General features: G+C 43.2%; 1 protein-coding gene across 4 annotated transcripts in view; it reads right to left on the minus strand.

The window, feature by feature from the left end:
* Nucleotides 1-759: 759 nt before the first annotated feature.
* The window catches only part of zzef1 (zinc finger, ZZ-type with EF hand domain 1), a 41,539-nt gene continuing 22,505 nt past the window's right edge, over nt 760-19,793 (minus strand). For 2 of the 4 annotated variants that reach the window (XM_084073787.1, XM_084073785.1), the window contains exons 37-54: nt 19,601-19,773; nt 19,274-19,469; nt 18,372-18,544; nt 17,939-18,219; nt 16,669-16,843; nt 16,392-16,524; nt 16,045-16,271; nt 15,292-15,600; nt 13,884-13,984; nt 13,598-13,733; nt 12,905-13,264; nt 11,930-12,073; nt 11,535-11,703; nt 11,323-11,421; nt 9,613-9,778; nt 8,390-8,540; nt 5,092-5,163; nt 3,045-3,812 (exon numbers count right to left, since the gene is read on the minus strand). In XM_084073787.1, the coding sequence (XP_083929913.1) occupies nt 3,732-3,812; nt 5,092-5,163; nt 8,390-8,540; nt 9,613-9,778; nt 11,323-11,421; nt 11,535-11,703; nt 11,930-12,073; nt 12,905-13,264; nt 13,598-13,733; nt 13,884-13,984; nt 15,292-15,600; nt 16,045-16,271; nt 16,392-16,524; nt 16,669-16,843; nt 17,939-18,219; nt 18,372-18,544; nt 19,274-19,469; nt 19,601-19,773 (3,146 nt within the window). In that variant the 3' untranslated portion in view covers nt 3,045-3,731. Of the gene's footprint in view, nt 1,676-3,044; nt 3,813-5,091; nt 5,164-8,389; nt 8,541-9,612; nt 9,779-11,322; nt 11,422-11,534; nt 11,704-11,929; nt 12,074-12,904; nt 13,265-13,597; nt 13,734-13,883; nt 13,985-15,291; nt 15,601-16,044; nt 16,272-16,391; nt 16,525-16,668; nt 16,844-17,938; nt 18,220-18,371; nt 18,545-19,273; nt 19,470-19,600; nt 19,774-19,793 lie in introns of those variants that run through there. The other 2 variants (XM_084073786.1, XM_084073788.1) reach the window with 2 other exon arrangements.

Raw genomic sequence — 19,793 nt, forward strand, 5'->3', positions numbered from 1 at the left:
CAATAAATAAACAAAATCATTTTTAATGGTTTCCATTCTACAGAGTATTAAATTGACTATTTTACTACTCTCAGCAGTGATATCCTGTAAGAGTGGGTGTCAGAGGTTATTTATAATCTAACACCCAGTGCGACCCCAAACCACTGCCTGCCCTCAAATTCTCTCTCTGCATTCACAGGCAGCTAGGTAATGCTTCGTTCACCTTGTGTAGGTGAAAAAGCTGGGGGACCTAGATTAGCAGTGAAAGGAGACAGGAAGGAGGGGAGATCGGGCAGGAGAGAGGGAGAGGTAAGGAGGGGTGGGGCGGAGGTGGATGAGCTGACTCACTCCAGTGTGGGGGCTAGGTGCCACAGATAGCCGCTGAATCATCTGGACCCTTATTGAATATTTCCTCCCATTTGATACCATTATCAGCCCAGCGATCATCCTTCCCTTCATGAATGCCCATCACTGAGAAGGAGATTCTAGGTAGGAGCAGAAGGGAGAGACTCTAAAGTCATATTAAGAGCTCTCCTTCAGGAGGGGAAAAGAGACTAAACAATATCTCAGGTCAGACACCGTGCCAAGATAAAAAGCAGACACAGGACAGCAGTTTCAAAGATGGTCACCAATATCTGAATGAATGGGGAGGTTTTGTTCCATTGCTAAAGAGAGATGTACTAACAGGTGAAGGACAGTAATTGATTAGTACCAGAGTGAAAAATTGCACTTTCAGAGTTAAGGAAAGCTGGTACAAAGTACAATAACAGAAGGAAATTGGTATAAGAGTTCCACATAATCTATGATGATTCGATTAAGATAAAGCCCCTAGTGAGCACAGACAAACAAAAGATGACACAAAGAAACATTCTCACATCAAAATGTTTTGTTTTTTCATTTTAAATTAGAAATGGATCACATTTCAACCCAAGCAGTATTCTCTTCCAAATGATCTCCAATGTGCCATGCATACAAAATCAAACAAAATAATGTGTCTAGCCTTTAGTGACCAATATATTAAAATTCAAATTGGAAAGGGGCTGATATGAAAGACTTCCCCCCTGTATTATTACTATGCAATTAACAATATTCACAGATATGTACATTCAAATCTCAGTCAGTCTCAAGTAACAAGCATTAACAATGATACTAACACAAAAAGGTAAAAAGATAGAAAAAGCTCAAATTAAACAATATATTTCTCATTTAAAATATAATTAAAGATCTTTCCAATAACATGAGTTAAATAAACGATTGCTTTTTTTGTTTTAGCTGTAGGCACATGGTATATACTGTATGTGAGGCGTCATCCAACCGAATTCTCAGAGAAGAAAAAAAGCCATGCTGGAGGCCATCGAACTCACCAAGTCAAGAATGTTGAGCTCAATTTTTACTTCTCCACACAATCTAGTCACTTGCAGTGAGTCACTTTTTTTTACTCAGAAAATGTGTTATTTATGGTCGGGCGACCAAGTATAAATTAGGCTCCCCCACTGTGGCTGACAGTCATGTAAACAAAAACACCAAAGATCCTACAGCCCTGTAGGGCCATCAAAAAATAAATAGCCATCTTCTAACCTATTTCTCCTCTCTTCCTCCTCACAGGGCAGCAATGTGATGAAAAGTGGAGGGAGCTCGTTTGATGGCTCACAATAATGGGTTTCTTTGGCATACAGTACACCACCGTGGTTTCATTCTAAAAAAAAAAAATAGAAAGAGAACAAAAATAGAGTTTAAACCCGATAATAGAGCCCCCTCACATCTTACAACCTCTAGTTCTTGAAACAAGACTTTATTGTTTCAAGAGGTGGGTTTAAACTTCCACCATCAAGCGCAAACAGACTTAAGAACAGCTTCAACCCCAGAGCCATACAGGAACTGAACATTGCCAAACAGACACTGCTTGTAACTATCCCAACTACTACATTTTTAGAGAACTGCACAGATGTTGACATTTTAATTGCACCTTTGTATGCATCTATTCCTTGTACTACTTATATGGTCACTGCAATTCAGAAAATATGCAATATCTTAGCTGTTGGAATTTGTTTTGATGTGTATTGTTCTTATATTATATCATCGTTTAGAGGTTACAGCAAATGCATATATATATTGTTATGTTTCACTTTCACACTTTAAATTTGCTTAACTGTTTGTGTGAGTGCACCATCAGTACTACATTTTGTTGTACCCTGTACAATGACAGCAAAGGAATTCATATTCGGATTCATACTTAATATTCACATTTAGTATATTTAGAACAACATATATCGACCATCCAACACCTCTTTCTGTGTACTGACAGCATGTCTGTAAGCCCTTCCGTTTCCACACTTCTTCTGGCTTTGTGTAATCACAGGAAATGTATTCATTACTCCTTTCATCCCCCCTCCAGAGTAGATGATACACCTCTTCTTTTCCCTATTTTCAATCACTATGGTTCGGTTCTTTTGCTTAAAATAAACATTTAAAGTGGTTTGTTTTTTATTTTCCTGTATATCCATTTGTTTTGTGCTTTACTTGAAGTCAAGTAACAGAGCACAGGCTGTTAAAGGAAATCTGAAGTTTGAGGTGGACAATAGATTTCTGTTCCAACGCCCGAGTCAGAATCAGAATCAGCTTTATTGTCTCGAGTCTCGACTGTTCAGAGCAAAATGTTTGCATTTATGTTCCGTTCGTACAGTCCTATATGTGTTGTGTTTATGCACCAAAAAGAAAGAAAGGGGGGAAAAAAGTTGTTAAATTATACTTTATAATTTCTGTCAAAAAAAGAACAATTACCTCTGTCCAACTGTCCCACCGTACATACTGTATGGATATAACAGTATATCAACTCTACTGTACATCATTCCATGGTCAACTTTGAGTGGTGCAGTAGCCATATTAGGGCTCCTACTTCTCATACCAAAAAGTTACAGAGAGCCTTTTCATCTTTTTGATCTCTTCAGGAAGGAATTTACAGGCAAATACTGGTCAATTCTTAGTGAGTAACCCCATAAAAAAACGTTGATAAGGTCCTAGTGTTAAAAATAAATTAAATCAAACATGATTTATTTTAATAATAATAATAATAATAATAATAATAATATACTTTTTCTCTCAGTAAGATGGAGGAGGAGGAGAGGAGTTGAGTGAGCTAGTAGGTCAGAACTGTCTCCCCATAGTGACTAATGAGAATCCACTGTCCTGGGCCGTATTTTTAGACATGTTCTACATGTCCACAGAGACAGGCGGCATGCAGGCAAGGTGACCTGCTTGCTGCTTTCACCATTATCAATCGTGTACCCAAGGTGGCTTTTGTTTAGACAATTAAAAGAAAATGAACAGAATTTTAAAAAAAAAGAGGGGGAAAAAAAGAAAAAGAAGGAAAATACTTCCTCCCTGTGGGAGTGGCAGATTTGGCACACCTCAACTTTAGCACAGCATCGTCAAGTAAAACTTCAAAATAAAAAAATAAAAAAGACAGTTGTTCCAATAAAGCACATGCTGATATATTGGATTCACCTAAGGCCAACGGAACTGTGATTAGTAAGGGAGGCCCCGCCTCCCCCCCCTCCCTGCAACAAATGTCCAGAGAATTGGAGAGAGTAGACGTGTGTCATTGGGAGTCCCTAAGTGAGGTTGTTGTGTAGGGGGAACAACGCCTTCATCCCTGGTTCAAAGTGAGCCAGCTGAGTTAAGGTGAAGATGGGTCGCCTCCGGGCTGCTATCATACTCTCTAAATCACCTTGGCTTCACTTCATCTGGTCCTCTCAGGGGGACCCGTCGAGCAGCTTGGTGGATTTATTGGGGTAATTGATAGCCAGGCTGATGGCAGCAATGTTCTTCAGAGCCTGTGTGATTTGAAAACGACAAAGGAAAGTGAGTGAATTGGTACATGAAACAAAGCAGATCAGAAAGATGCACAATACTGTAATATTGGAGGCAAGGGATCAAAACATTTATTAGAGAGAGAAATCAGGCAAATCCGTTTTTGCCCTATGTCTGAGGGCCTAAAAGTTGTGTTTCTCTCTCTAATAGACGTTTTTAATTGTAATTATAGACAGTGTTCAGGAGTATCTTAGCTAGTTTGGTGAAGGTAGCATCATATGCTAACTCCACAGTTACAGTGAGGACTCCAAAGAGGTCTCCTGTGGAAGATGTGCTTAATGTCTGTTCTGTTCAGTATTCCAGAATCTGTGGACACTGGCTGCTAACTAACAATAATGCATTACCATACCAAAGAGCTCTCCGTGGACTGATTAAAGTGAACTGTTTTCTGCATCACCAACACAATCTACTCTGCTGTTATTTTTCAATATGAATGTAAACTCTCCATCCAACCACCCACAACTGCACTGTCCCTCCACGTTTCCCTCCTCTAAACTGCTCCCCGGCTCCGCTGGAAAAACGGGACCACAGTACAGTGGATGCTATAGCTCATTCTGCTACAAATGCTAATGGATGTAATTACTAAATACATTAGCCTGAACACAGCCCACACACACCATTCAAAGTAAAGAGCCTGTTGGGGGGGGGCACCTCCTGGCTGTCAGGAGGACTCTGTGTTTGAAAAAGAATAAAGTCTGCACACTGGTTCTCAGCTCCACGTATTTATTGCTGCTCAATGTTGAGCAGCAATAAATAAGTGGGGCTGAGAACCAGTGTGCCGACTTCATTATTTTGCATTGTTGATCTGCCATTTGTCCAGCACATGGACTCTGAACGAGATGGGCATTATGCACTACAGTATCTCTTTTTGACTCTGTGTTTGAGCCTATACTGTATAGTGCATTACATTAATGCAAATATCTCCTATGAGTAATATTTTCCCTAAGTTCTGAAAAACAAATACTGATGGAAAAACATCTGAATCAGAATGGTGAGTTAAAAACAAGACGAAAATAATGTGATGAGCGTCTGACAATTCTGAAAACAGGACTAGAGACACCTTAAAACCACATGAAAAAAAGCTGCCCTATAAGCTAACAACACGTCACATTGCTACACTTGTAGATCGGCTATTTTCAGCTAAGGGATTTGGTGTAGACTAGGGAAAACGGTAGCACACCTAGTATAGAGCCCTAGGGGACACCATGCACGTAGAGGGACATAAGAAGTGAAAGGTCTTACCAGAGCTGTGTGGTTCAGGAGCTGCTCATCAGTGGTCATTGCTAGTAGGTACTCCTGGAAAATGCCTTGTGCCTGGAAAACACATTAGAACGCGTTTGATCATAAACCAAAATCTTCACAAGCCGTCAAATATCACAAAGCTGATATAACTGTAGTAACACCGAAATACGTATCTTCAACTCCAATGTGAAACAGGTTATGCTGTATGGATCTTCGACACACAGGCTACAAACATTTATCAACATCTGCCTCAGGAGAATATTAAACATCTAGTGGAGAGACAAAGTAAGTAAGCAATATGGATTGGGAGTCAGGACCCCATTGACGTACAAATTTGAAATAGAAAAGTAGAGTTGGATTGTTCACACCCTCAGAAAACCTGCCACAAGCATCACCCGACAAGCCCTGAAAAGTAACTCCCAAGGAGAGAGGTAACAATGTAGCCCAAGAAACAGCAGGATAAGAAGTGTCCAGGAAGAAATGTCAGAGAGCGGGCTCAACTTGGGGAGATCTCAAAAGAACCGCCATTAACAGAGTAAAGTGGTGGACTTTTGTCAAGAGCCTATGCACCCTAGAGGATCAAAGGGCTTAAGAAAAGTCAAGTAAGATAACTGCAGTGTATGGGAAGGAACATGCAACACTATCTGCCTTGTATTACATAAGGGATACACTCCAGTTATAAATGAGGCTTGGTTCCCCTGACCACTTTTCATCTCCATATCTCTGTCAAAGCTATGGTGGAATGTTGGAAAAGTCATTTAAAATTACAAACAAATCAAATAGAGCTTCCAGCAAGGCCCCATAGTAAAGACATATCTCAGGTTACATAACATCGCTGTCGGGCAGACATCTTTTACTCCCATAATTCATCTTTTTTTAATTAATTACCTATTGTATACTTTGTCATATCACAGTGTCATGCAAAAGTAGCGAAAAGGTTTGAAGGGTTTGACCTATAGATATTAACATACCCAAAATAGGGACACCAGGTTTCGAGTGGTTAAGTCTGTCTGTGGGTTTTTATAAATATTTAACGAAGGAAAAGTAATAACAAGAGCTTGCGAATAATAATTACATTGGGTCCATTGGAACACAGGTTATGTTTTCCATTTTCTAAAAAGTAATGTGTTTGCACATACGAGGTTTCTGCCCGACAGAAACGATAAGCATGGGAAGTTGGGGGGACACAGATAAGACTAAATACAAACTAAATGGGCTGAGACACTGGTGAAATGGAGCCTTTATGGGTCCAGGAGACACAGTCCAGAGCCACACTCCACCATCCATCTCACAACACCCCAAATGTTTATTCTGGGGAACATCCTAGCACCATTTGTATGGTCACCAGCGCATGACGTGCCATTTTGGTTCCTAAATATAGCTTTCACTTCCTGGGGGTAGAAAGTTCATTATATCTCAATGGACATGCCCCCAGCTGCAACCATCACACAAGGAAATCTGGACGGCATTAACTGCTAAACCTTAAGAAATGCAATGGTCCACGTCCCAGACCAAATAAGGCTATTTGGAAGACTCACAAGGCACGTGAAAACTGCTCAGCAGCTCGCCATGTTTTTGCAGCAGTGTCAACACGGAGCTGTTGAACTGGGCCGTATGTCATCACTGCTGTTGAGTTCATGTGTCAACATACAGTGTGAGCCATGGAGCCCGGTCCACGCACATCCTTTATGTTTTGGCAAGCAACATGATTACAACATGATTCGGACTACTACACAGCTCGATCATCAGTACAACAGTACTGCTTAAAGAGGGACTAGTCATTAGAATGTATCCAGTGTCTATAATATGCGTGTCCACGTTTTTAGTTTTGGATCTTAGCCTGCAAAGTGGCTGCAAGAGAACACAGCATGTAACCTAGATTACAGTGTGCAACCTGGATTCAGGTGCAGCACCATGTGTCTTGTCTCCTTCTGAAACCTCACATAATAGCTTGAACCACATCCTGAACCTCCTGCAATGCAACGTCGTCAAGCACCAGTCAGAGTGCCACAGAGAATGGCGGAGGGAGGAGCCAAGCTGAGCAGCAGAGAGAGATATTGCATAGTTTTTTTTTGCCATCATCAGGAAGTTGACACTGCTCTTTCAGCACAGCACTTTACTTTTGCTCAACTGCTGTGCCAGTTTGAGGGCATGGTGTTGGGGGTTAAAGTGTGGCCTTTAACCCCCAACTGTAGTGTGGCTCAGTGGTCAACAGTGCAAGACTCCAGTTATGACATGTGCATGGACTGATGGCATGTGTGAGTGTATGAATGGTACACTGCCAAACATGACAGCTAGCTAGCCTAGTACTTGTTTAGTTTCTCTCCTTCTCTGACACTTACTTTATCTCTCTCACACACACACACACACACACACACACACACACACACACACACACACACACACACACACACACACACACACACACACACACACACACACACACACACACACACACACACACACACACACACACACACACACACACACACACACACACACACACTTCACTGAACATGCTTGCTGTGTGATGCACAGGAGATGACTAAGCATTAAACAAGGGCTATAGCAAACCTATTTGATTGTGAGGCACTGGTAAAAACTACACAAAACAAAACAAAAGGCCATGCTCTTCTGTAGGATGACAAACAGGCCCCTGGATGGAGGCACACAACCCTAGCATTGCTGTGACACTGTTTTCTGTGTGTAACGCATGCATGTGTTCTGAAGGGCGTCCAAGGCCAATATCATCCTCCACGTCCCACATGTCTTCGTCCTGCTACTGCCCCCTGGTGTTTGCTTGCGGCAGTACATGCGGCAACATCCAGCGGGCACAGACGCAGTCCATCCATCTACTCAGCATCAAGCATTGAAATCCCAAGTTGCACCCTCACTAAGTCAGCTATCAGAGTGGCAGCTTGACAGTCTGAAGAGGGGGAACAATAGTGGTATGCTCTGAGACGGATCAAAACGCTTGTACGGATGTCAACTTTGTCTTTTTGCTAAATACATGCACAATCCTTGTGACTATTCTTAGAAATTAAAGACAGCTAGGAACGGCCACACGCGCATGCATGCACAATCACGGGTGGTGCTGTGCTGTTCTAGCAGATGGCGGGGTTGGGGCTTGGCTGTGGCCCCAGCAGGAGCCCAGGTGGAGACAGATAAAATATGTTCATCACTCACTTATACACTTTCTCACACACCAGGTACGGACCACAGGACTCCACTGACAGCAGCATTTATCCGGGGGTCCTTAAAAAAGAAAGTTTGGGAACCACTGATGTATGTCACTCACATTGGCTCTGGACTCGGCGATGAAGAACAGTTCGGTGAGGGCTCTGTGGAGGGGCAGCAGCACAGTGATACTGGTGGGGTCTTGACCCAAGCTGTTCTCCATGGTCAGGAAGAGCTGCCACAACGGCCGCAGCAGGGTCAGCTCACAGGCCCTGCAACACAGTTGAGATCAGGAGGTAACAGAGATGACACAGCATTACGCAGAACTTCAAGAGAGATGAGCACAGCATTATACAGTCAGGACAAGACCCCACGCAAACATGCTACACAGGTCTCAGAGCAGAACCAAACCAGGACCATTATCCCATTAAAACCGGGAAAACATTTTGGATTTTAGAATTTAAAAAAAGAAATTGGTGAAAATCTGTCAATATTATATCATATTATCAGCATGCCCAAGAAACGACACCTCTAAGATCTTGGCTTGCAGACGGATGAAGAAACAGAAAAATGCATTAAAAAGAAAAATATCTCTTGCAAGATTTGACGTTCGGGCATGGTGATGCCGTCACCATGGTCAGAAAGGACCAGAGTCTGAAGCTATGCAAATCCTCAAACATATCCCTTAGCTCGTCTCCATGGCAACTATCAGGATATTAAGCTTCCGTGAAGCCTTTATGCAAACCCTGTGTGAAGTGAAATCCTGTGTCTCCTCTCCTGGGACAACAAACGATACAGGCGTAAGCTACAAAAGGTCGCTCCTCTGCGTACAGCTGATGCTTATACCAAACTAAGAACAGCAAAGCTAGCAGTGGTGGAAAGTAACTAAGTACATTTACTCAAGTACTGTACTTAAGTAACATTTTTAGGTATTTTTACTTTACTGGAGTATTTCCAGTTTGCAGTACTTTTACTTCGACTTCCACTACAATTATTTGAAAACTTTAGGTACTAGTTACTTTGCAGATATAAATTATTATATTATAAAACATACATTAACCACTGAAGCCCTATTTTATACTTAGGCTATTTGAAAATCGTGTTGTGAGCTTGTAGATCTGCTATGTTCAAACATTTTAGTACTTTTACATTTGGTACTTTATGTACATTTTGATACCAATACTTTTGTACTTTTACTCGAGTAAAGTTTGAATTCCGGACTTTTACTTGTAACAGAGCACTTCTACATTGCAGTATTGATACTTTAACTTAAGCAAAACATTTGAGTACTTTTTCCACCACTGCATTTAGTGATAGGAGAGGAATGGATGGGTGGAGCCTCACGTTTGTGATTGACACTGCAGGAGGCGGAGCAACAGGTGGATGGCTTTCAGCCGTTGGTTCCCTGTCTGGCGGCAGGCCACGCCCACCTGCCACTCCCAGATGTCAGACAGCGGCAGGTGACTGAGCACTTGGTCATCAGCCAACATCTGCTTCAGGATCTCAAACCCTGTTTAAAGTAAATGAACAACATTGTGTTTGAATTAGGGGTAAAATGCTTAAAGGGATAGTTCACCCCCAAAATTACTTTTTTTCTATCGATTAGTCACCCCATGCATACTTGAATTCATGGAGATAATTTAGTTTTTGTCGCATTCCTAAGCCAATAAATTGATGACCGGCAGCGGCTCCGGTAGGAGACTCAAAGTCTCAACTTTGAGTCTACTACCGGAGACATTAGCAATGAAGATGCGACAAAAACATCTCCATGAATTCAAGGCTTCATGGGGTGTGTAATTGATTGAAAATAAGTCATTTTTTGGGTGAACCATCCCTTTAATTGATTGATTGAAAACTTTATTGACAATTTTTAAAGGTACAGGCAGTACAGCGAGTTAAAAACACACCCAATGGATGACTAAAAAAAAGCTAGAGGCTCGTTTCCATTGTGGTCCATTAAACATTCAACACTCATACAACTGGACAAGCCTACAGTGCAACAAAAATCAGACAATCAAATGACAGCAATTGATAGAATAAAATCAGTAATCAAATAATCATTGTGATAATATGAAAATGTCCATGTGCTATTTACAACTTGACCAAAATGTGAATGCTTGTCTTTATTCCTTATTATAAAATGAAATTAATGTTATTAACTGCTGGGTAATCATATTCAACGTGTCTGTCTGGCATCAGAGAACTTGTGATGAGCATTTAGCATCATATTGTACGTTTGCTGCTTTATCATTTTACAGATTAATTGCCTACATTAATCCAATATGAAAATATTGGTAGCTGTAGCCCTAGTCTGAATCCACATACAACACACTATACAGACTATCGATTGCATATGATTGGTGTCAAAGAATAGGGCTTGGTGTTGCAAAGCAATATTTGGGGTTGCAAACTAAGTCTACATTTGGAAGAGTTTGAACTCAATTTTTTGCCTTTTACAAAATGGTGTGGTTGGCCTCTGGAGTCCCATTTCTATTATAACGAGCTGGTGCTGGTTAAGTTTATCGGTCACGTTCCTATACCTGGATATACACAAGTATGTTGCAAACACCGCTGCAAACTGTATGCCCAGGCAAACATACTAATGCGGAAATTTCACAAGTGCTCTGTAGATGTCAAGGTACAGTATCACTTTTTAAAGCTTTCTGTACACCGTTGTATACGGCTGTGGAGTAACTACAAGGCTAGCAACATGCAAAAACAAAAAGTTGCATACAATGATGCTTTACGGTTGCTGGTGAGGGTACCAAGATGGCACAGTGCCAGCCAACTGTTTGTTAACTGGGGGGTACCTACCTGTCAAGCCCTTTCAAGAAATGTAAAGTACAAATTCATATGTCGTCTAGAAGGGTCTGACAATCATGTTATTACTATTTTAATTAACCCTGTGAAGAGTTCTACTCGGTTCTCTTCCATGATTTGGAGACATTGGCGCAACAGCCTCTACAGACTGAGCATATATGTGTGGCTAGCTGTAGTTTGACTGATTTTATGTTTTTAAGTTTTTCATGTTTTTGTTGTGTATTTCGTATTTACCTGTCTGGAAACGTCCTCTGTGACCTCCTGTTACAGTGAACTTGTATCCCCACTCTGTGTTGCTCATGTCGGAAACAAACCTGTAGTGCAGGGTATCACCTGAGAGAAAAACGCACATGCCAAGTCACAGGTCACTCACAACCACCTACAGTATGCACACACATTACGCACGCACACCAATGCATAGATGAAGAGTATGTTGTGTTTCTTACCGGGAATTTCAAAGTCGGACCATTTCTGGGGGGAGCCACTGAAGTTGTGGAGATCCTGGAGGAAGTCACTGCTGCTGGCCATGATGAGCTCGTCGCAGCCTTCCTCTGTATAGCAGCGTGAGTCAAACTTCACTGACAGGTAGATGGCCCCAGGGATGTGCACCTTATCCTATAGATACACACAATGCAATCTCATTATGCAAATATTCTATATATATCATATATATATTTTTCCTCACCAAAAACAGTACTCAATAGTTCTCCAAAACAGGTATCAGAACCAGAATTCTCTTTGTTGCCAGGTATACAAGGAAATCAGCAACAGTATGGTTGGTGCATTACATTGAAGCCGAATCAGTGAGTTGACTTGGTTGCAGGATTACTAGTTTACCCACCTCAAAGTTTGTGTTGTTGTCATAGGGGTGTTTGGACTCTCTGACCTGCACGGCCATGCCTGGTTCCTCCATAAACTGGCAGGCAGTTAGAGAGAGACTGCACAGCATGCTCTGACTGCAGCCCTTCAGCACCCTCTGGAGAATCTGATGGAACACAGCACAGACAACATCAGTACACTGTAAATACAGTACACACACACACACACACACACACACACACACACACACACACACACACACACACACACACACACACACACACACACACACACACACACACACACACACACACACACACACACACACACACACACACACACACAAAATACATAAATGTAGAATTACACATGTACTGGGGGCAAAGGGCAATAAAATGCCCCATGAAATGTCAAAATGTCATAGAATGCCCCTAACATTTGTACATGACCGGCAACATTTTCCCCTCTAACAATTTACATATTTCTTACATTCCTCTAAGTTATCACGCATCGGCATCACACATCAAATACAGCATACAAACAATACAGTACATAATGTACATACATACACATACATACATACATACATACATACATACATACATACGTACTGTACACATCCACTCATATTTATTTTAAAACACAACTAAAGATCTTTCTGTTTGCTGCTGCCTTTGATTGAGTTATTTTTCTTTTTTCTCTTTTCTTTTCTCTTCTGCACTGTAACTGCATCTATTCATTTTGACTTCTTTTGTTTTATGCATCCTAATGTAATTTTATAATTTTATAATTGTGTTTCCTTTGCTTGATGTTCTGTGTAAAGCACATTGAATTGCCTTATTGCTGAAATGTGCTACACAAATAAAACTGCCTCGAATTTCCTTACTACCATTTTGACAGTAAGAGTATAACACTAATGCAAGCGCGCGCGCACACACACACACACACACACACACACACACACACACCCCCCCCCCCCCCCGCCCCCCCCCCTTACCTTCTCCCAGAGAGGTCTCTCCTCCAGTTGCATTAGCATGTCCAGAATGTAAGCCATGTGGGATGCTCCGCTAAGCTCCAGGGCCTCCTCGCTCAGTGGTGTAGCAGCGGGCCAGTCGCCCAGCAGCGAGGCCAGCACGTGGCGGGCGTACAGCGTGGCGATGGCCTGGTTTACTTTCACCAGGTACTGCCGGACATTCCGGTTGCTGCGTGCATCCAGCTCTTTGTGCAGGAGCGCCGAACTCTTGGTGCGCCTCTGCTTGGCATAGCTGAGCTGCAAGTCGCTCTCCGAGTTGGTGATGAGCTTCTGGGCCACGACGTTGATCTCCTCCGTGGCTTTCTCACAGTGACTAGGCTTGGACTGTGATGGATCAAGGGAAGAGAAGGAGAGTAGGAGACAGATTAAAGGCCAATTTATACTCAACGTTAAATACTGTACCTATACGGATACAGTCCGAGCCTTCCGTCTGTTTTCTGCATGCATTTCTTCTGTCTTTGAGCACATTCACTGAAAGCTTACGGATACACACAAAACGGAGCAGTACCACCGGATATTGTGGAGGGGGGGCAGTGTAGCCCCCGCGATCGCTTGAACTACATCTAGTTCAAGCAAGACAAAAGACTTGGCGGAACTCTTAACATTTTTCTAACGTTCCAAAAAAGACTGCAAGTCAGTGTTTTACAAAAATCTCACCACGCAGGACACCACAATCATGTCGGTGTCCACAGCCTTGGTGCTCCTCTCCTCGGAGCGAGGGCGCTTGGTCGGCTGCCACTTCTGGGCCAGTGTGCGGATTGTTTCGTCCGTTTTGATCACATCTCCGTCAAATCTGCAGATTTGACATAAAAAGTAGTAGAAACATTCCCATGTAAGACATGAGGCTCCTTATTATGACGATAAAAATGATACAGGGAATGCTGTATATGCATGACTGCATGAATAGGAATGTTTGCCCGTAGTGTCAAAGTTCGACGCTGACCTCTTCTGCACCTCCAGGAAGAAGGAGTCGGTCCTCTTCATTTGCAGCTCGTACATGGCTCGCAAGATGTGCAGAGGTGCATTTAAGGCGTCGTGGGTGATCTGCGTCACACACAAAAGGACATATTGAGATATACGTATGCCTACCAAATAGTATAGCACGCTGTAGACACTGACCTGTCTGACTCACTATTGATTTACAACAGCTGGGAAGATAAATCACCCCTAGAGCATCCCTCTTAGCCAGCCTCAAGTCTGGTTTTCGTCTTTGCCATGATATCTGTGATTATTTATTTTCACTCAAACTTAAATGATACTATTTTGTTTCCTCCGATAAACGAGGATATGTAATGACTTCCGTCTGTTTGTCCGTCTGTAACAACTTGAATCTTGAAGTAAAGGCCAGTTTGCCATGAAATTGTATGTACACATTCATACTCCCAACAAGAAGAAACAAGCTGATTTTCAACAAGACCTTCCCTCTAGCGCCACCATCAGGCCAAACAAGACATTTCCTCCAAATTTCAAACACGCTCATTTAAAATGTTCAATCTAATTAGTATGCTATTTTCCAACATACTTTTGAATTTCATTTTGGATAATATTAGTCACGCGAACCACACAAGTTGTAACTCGACTCGGGTAAACAGACCATCAGAGATCCTCGCCTGTTGTTGTGTCGTCATCTGCTCCATGCTACCTATCCATCTACCGGTTTGGTGCTTGGGACAGTGCACCTATGGGTTGTTGATAAGGTTCACGTCATTGAACTTCACATTAGCCAAGAAAGACTAAAACATCTTTGGTTTCATTGGAACCGCCAAGAACGAGAAAAGGACAGACTTAAGACAGCTCAGACTACCACCTTACACCAAACGGTCGAGGTGAAAGGAGCGTGCTGCAACTCAAGTGTTTTGAGATTTTTTTCCTCCTCTTGCTCCTCCATGGTTATCAACCCTCCTCCGTGTGTGCGTGTGTACAGCGCCAGAGGAGAGGAGACACTATGCCGACTGTTGACTGAGATCACAACACTGTTTGTAAGAAAGACCCAGTACTGAAGAAAAAATAACTGCCACTGTCAGAGGCTATGTTATAGTGACTTTTCAAAATAAAAAGTCCTCTGCTTCTATCATGTTTCTATGGGGGGGTCGGGGCAAACGCACACGTTCTAAATATTGAGGGGATGTATCCCCTGCCTGCGTCCCCCCCAAAATGTATGCCAATGAATCTATGCATACATTTAATTAGTCCGCTCTTTTTTTCCATCTACTCCAAATCTCTTCACAGAAAATAGCTGATCTACAATATCACAACGTGTCACATTGTGAGTTTGTAGATCTGCAGTTTTTGGCGAATGTTCCCCCCAGAATAGGGATGCTAGGGTTCCAGTGGTTCATTTGATTATTCACCTGGAAGCAGATTTTGGTCTCCTCGTCCAGGCCCTCCAGTGGGTCGGGCCTGTTGGGGTCGGGGTCATCGGCGCAGCAGCTGGAGTGGTCCGAGTCGTGCTCCTTCTCCTGCTCCCTGTCGTCCCGCTCAGGGTCCTGGGCCATGGAGTGGATCTCCCTCTTGGAGCAGTAGAGCATGATGGAGAGGATCTCCAGGTCTCTGAGCAACCACAGCTTGCTAAAGCCTGTACCCTTGCTGCACTTCCTCACCAGCAGCTGTGTCAGACCAGACTGCTGAATGGCCTCCTGGGCTTGTTCCACACCATGTTTCTACAGACAGCAACAACAGATACCAAAAGTACAATATTTGACGTGTTGATACTTTATATGCTGCTAGCTAATGCCAGTGTTTCCAAAGCCCTGTCATCAGGGACTACTGACACTGCTGGTCTTACTAGGAGAATTAACCAGCGTCCCAGGTCAAACTGATACCTGATTAGACAAGCTAGTTTAGTTTATTTCGATCCACATCAACAGTATCACAAAACATAACTGCACCGAAAACTAGGAACTCTCTCTCAGTGCAATTCCAAGGACAACAGGAGAATGCAATTAGCTACCTGGTAGGATGGAACATCAGCGGTACCAGGAATGGGAAGCATGAATATATGCTCTATATACAAATATAGAATCTATACAAAGTCCAAACCATATCCATGAAAGTTGCTTTCATATTATGAATTAGTTAAAGATCATATCAGAGATTTTTTTCACCTTGAGCGTATTGTAGAGGCCCTTAAGGGCCAGAGAAAGGACCCAGGAAGCTTCCACGGCATCAGGGGAATTGTTGTCCTGGCTGCTCTGCAGCAGGTGGCTGATGATGGAGGTGAAATTGCTCAGATAGTGGGTCAGCGGGGCCTGAGGGGTGCTCGGTCCCTCTGACTGGCCCGGGAGAGCTGCTGTGCTTGAGTCCTGGGGTTGGATCAGCTGATAGTCCTTCACTGTAAAATAATACAAAGAACTCAGACTTTAGTGTCTATCAGCATGGGGCCGATTTTGATATTCAGTGCAGTTCTTCTGCATGTTGGGAACGGGGGGTAATGCACTAAAGCGCAACTGACCCGTTTTTCTCTTGCGTGTCTTGACATCTACCACGGCAGCGTGGTTCTTTTCTGTAAAGTGCTTGAGCAGGATCATGTGGTGCTGCTCGTTGGCGTTGTCGATAAACACTGACTGGGTGCCCATGCACAATACCTACAAGATAGAGGGGGGTTGAATCAGGTCAGGAGGAGGCATGAGACTGGTCCTCTGCAGAAAAGACCACTGTCACGATGTTATAAAAAATGGCTTTCAGTAAAAAAAGAAAAAGAAAAAAGAAAGCAATGAAGGGGGTCTAACCTCTGGGAAGCCCACCAAAACGAGCAGAGTGAACAGGTTGGTGCGTTTGAGCGTGCGTGGCAGCTGCTGGACACAGTGGTCGGTGAAGCAGGCGATTACTGGGCTCCACTGGGGACAGGCATTCAGGCTGCGCAATATGTCAGCCACCGAGCACGCCCAGTCCAGACCGATACGACTACACACACACACACACACACACACAGAAAAAAATATGTTTTATCGCAATAACAGCATTAGTCCATAGCAGGGGTAGCGAAGTGCTGAAGTGTATCTAAAAGCTAATACGAACAGTATGTACTTGTTTTGTGGTTGTTTCCATTGTTTTAATATCACCAAATGTGTCTGGATATTAGAGGTAAATCATAACTAATTTCAAATTTGCCAGTTTGATGCATAAGGTGCAACATTTTAAGCGGAGGAGTGCTTTGGATATCATGTCCAGAGCATGTTTAAAGTTTATTGATGGCCGCAACGTTCAAACCTATCAACTGTTGCTGTGCTCAAACATTGTGTCATCAGTAATATTAGCACAAATAACCTGAAACAACGGTGAAAATGTACCTATAATTTTTGTGGCAACAATTCAATGTCAGGTCGTAAATAACTTGTTTGTCAGACTCAGCCCAGAGGATCAAACGTGATATTTATGAGCGGCACTCCTCTGAATTATCTGCTTGAAGCACCTGCCAACAAATCCTGGACGCCAAGAGCGCTGAATACTCGCTCCAGCGTGTCTTTACCATAGAAATGCAGAAAGGCACTGGCAGCTAAAGAAAATTGACACGGTTCCTTAGGCTGACCTTACAGTACAAGGTGATGTACCAGCTACAGCTAATACAAATTATAATGGGTGTGTTACATTTAGAGTCAATGTGACAAGCACAGACAATACTGTGGACAACTGTCTATGCTTGCACATTGGCACACCTAAATCTATCAAAGCCATTATTAATTGTATTAGCTGCATCTGCATTGCTTACTAAGCTTGCCGTGTATTTACCCGTCTGCAGTTTTTAACCTGTACTACAGGAAAACATACTACACAATTGGCCTAGGGTTTCATGCTCTTAATAATCTTCAGTAGTAAGCACAAGGTAACATTTGTTGGGATTTTTTAAACTGGTTAGTTGAGCAGAACAAGTGATATTGTTATTCCACAAGTGCATAATAAGTACGTGTGTACCACAGGATCTGCCATGGTATTGTTAATGCATGTTGGGAGAGGTGAAAATGACAACAAAATCATGATGAGTCAAGGTCTCCATTTTACCTGTCTAGACAGACGGCTCCTAGGCTGAAGAGAAGCTGGGTGGTCTTCCAGCCCACCATGTCCGCTGCAGACGCCTCTCCTTGGTTGAGAAGCTCATATTTGTCCGCCAGGGCCTCCACGACTGCAGCATCGGCCTCGGCGGGAGTGATACGGAGCAGCAGCTGACCCAGAAGGCCCAGGGTCAGGTGGTAGGTCTCGTTGAGGCAGCCAGCATTGGAGATGACAACTCTGAAGAGCTGGGGAAGGATGGGGCTCAGGCTGGACAGAGACAGAGTGCTGCCCTGATGGATCATGAAAAAAAGGATAACAAAATGTCAGGCATCTGATAAGATCACAAACTTGCAATATTGACGTTTTACAGCTTTGAAAATAATGAAGTATAGAGTATTTGTAAAAACGAAACGCTTAAAACTAAAAATCTCCAAACTCATACCGGTTTGGCTGGAGGCAGCATGGCCGCCAGTAGTCCCAAGATCCTCTCTCTGGAGCACTCTGAAAACACGTGCTCCTGGAGAGGCACCTGGGCCATTCTCTCCTGTGGTTCCTTGACCACATCAGCACCGTCAGACGTCGGAGAGGCCACAGTTCCCAAACCAGATTCTGAAGCTACGGGTGATAAAAAAACAAAAACACATTAGGCCTAATAAAAACAGAGTGGTGTCCCTGTTCAATCTTTAGCTATCGATAATAAGTTGCAATGAGTGCAGTTGCTTAACAAAGCCACAAAAATCACAGTGCAGTGGTGCTGCTAAGTTTTGTGAAATCACGCAGGCAACAGCGTAAGCTGTGACGGGTCTACTTTTGAGGGGACAGCCTTTTATAAATTACGCAAATCTCTGTGTGCGTGCGCATCTCTCCTTCGCACATCTCGAGAACGGCCCGACCAATCGACTTCAAAGTCGCCACAGGACCGATATACCCATAAATAGGCATATTGAGATCTTGAGATGTTGAGATCTGGTTGCCCAGACCTGCCTATCAGACCAATATGCCCATATCGTGCCGTGGGGCATGCATTCCCAACTTGCATTGTTCCTGAATAGGCCGTTGGACACCGGTCACATATACACATACAGACAAACCCTGTTCTAAAATACAACAAATGCTATCTAGTATCTGATAAACTAACACAATAAGATTGATTTATACTTCATTGTATGATGTTCTGTGCCAAAAATAGCTGATCTACAAGCTCGCAACACATCACGCATTGTGAGCTTGTAGATGTCCTATTTTCGCCGCGTTACACAGTCATACAATGAATGGAGCGGAGCATAAACGAAACATTATGTGGCATGCCATCAGACTAACTGAGGGAGTAGTGTCGGCTCTTACGTCGAACCACAGGAGAGAGGGTATCCTCACTGGAAACGGAGGGTGTCTGGCTGAGGCTGGACGAATCCAACGTGTCCTGAGTCACAAGCTTTCTCTTCTCCTCCTCCTCCACGTTTGGAGGAGAGGCTGCCTCAGACGGAGCAGTGGGAGGCGAGCTCACCTCTTTAGATTTCTTCTCTTTGCTTGGCGCTTTGCTCTAACGGAGGGCAGATGGATCAAGTCAAAGAACAGAAGGAACAGCAAATATGTTAATAACTCACGGACCATTGCGTTAACTACGAGAAACACAGGACGTATGGAAGAACTGAATATTAAATAACATGTCACCTTGTCCCTGGGCGACGAAGGGGAGCAGATGGCCGCCGTGCTGCCGGGTACGGAGGACGTATCCGTGGTGGTGCTGAGATCCTGGGAGGATTCGGGAGAGACTGGACCCAGCTCGCTGTCAGAGGTCGATTCGTTGGAGGTCAGCAGTGACAACAGGGCAGACGAACGCAGACCTGTAAATGTATGGGAATGT

This window comes from Gymnoscopelus microlampas (genome assembly GCF_963454915.1).
Source record: "Gymnoscopelus microlampas genome assembly, chromosome: 12".
NCBI lineage: Eukaryota > Metazoa > Chordata > Actinopteri > Myctophiformes > Myctophidae > Gymnoscopelus > Gymnoscopelus microlampas.